Below are 976 nucleotides of genomic sequence, written 5' to 3'. Positions count from 1 at the left end.
CAAAACAAAAATGGAAAGCAAAAGAAACTTGTTGTGGGTGATGGGCATATGCATGTGGTTGGTTCTAGCACATCACCGAAGCGGTGCGGCGGAAGAAAAAATAGGCAAGGAGCTAATTAAGAGCATATGCAAAAACAGGGGAAACAATGAATTGTGCATGCAGGTGCTTTCCTCGGACCCAGACAGTGATCACGCGGACCTAGAGGAGCTGGCAATGATATCTCTGAAGGCTGCGGCGTCAAATGCGAGCAGCATTCTAAATGATTGTAAGAGAATGATCGACGACCAGAATTTGGAACCTAAGGTTCAACAGGGTTTGGCTGATTGCAAGGAGAATCTGTTGGACGCAGAGAGTCAAATTCAGGATGCTATTGCGTCCATATTGTCCAATGACAAGCTTGATGCTCAGGTATGGCTCAAGGCTGCATTGGCTGCTATTGATACATGTGACGATTCTATCCCCGGCGATGATGATATTCTCTCTAGAAAGAGTGTGGCGTTTCGCCAATTGTGCAACATTGCCGTCGCCATCAACAAGGCCATGTTGGCCACTCATACCTAAATTCTAACATGTTTCTATCTTTTTTCTTTTCTTCACAACTACGCAATTCCCAGGGATTTCATCAACAATGTGGTTTTCAGTTTTTTTAGTCAGGTGAGAGAGAATAAACTAGCATTTTGTTGAATTGGATTCAAACATTCATGCAAGTGATGCAACCACGAATATGTTGTTGTATTTGAATAATGAATGCACAGCTAGCAATGTGTTAGAGCAGAGTTTTCCTTTCCTTATTTTTAATTTCCAGAAGTTGTAAAATAGAAAATCTTATAAAGAAGTTGGTCAGAGGTTTATTTTGTTCAACCTTGCACCTTTGAAATTCTTGTAAAACTGAGTTGATAAAGTTTATTGAAACTATTAGCCTTTTCTAGTTTCCTCTTTTTAATTTCTTGAATTGCTTTTGCTTTTTTAGATTTA

At 39.8% G+C, this 976-nt stretch overlaps 1 protein-coding gene across 1 annotated transcript; it reads left to right on the top strand.

Annotated features, from left to right (window-relative positions):
- LOC114369742 (pectinesterase inhibitor 3-like) lies at positions 1 to 749 on the top strand. Its single transcript, XM_028326989.1, has one exon. It carries the CDS (start codon positions 11 to 13, stop codon positions 560 to 562), a length of 552 nt encoding a protein of 183 aa, XP_028182790.1. The 5' UTR covers positions 1 to 10; the 3' UTR covers positions 563 to 749.
- The last annotated feature ends 227 nt before the right edge of the window (positions 750 to 976 follow it).

Source organism: Glycine soja, chromosome 10, assembly GCF_004193775.1.
Source record: "Glycine soja cultivar W05 chromosome 10, ASM419377v2, whole genome shotgun sequence".
Lineage (NCBI taxonomy): Eukaryota > Viridiplantae > Streptophyta > Magnoliopsida > Fabales > Fabaceae > Glycine > Glycine soja.
This window is presented reverse-complemented; position numbering and strand designations above follow the sequence as displayed.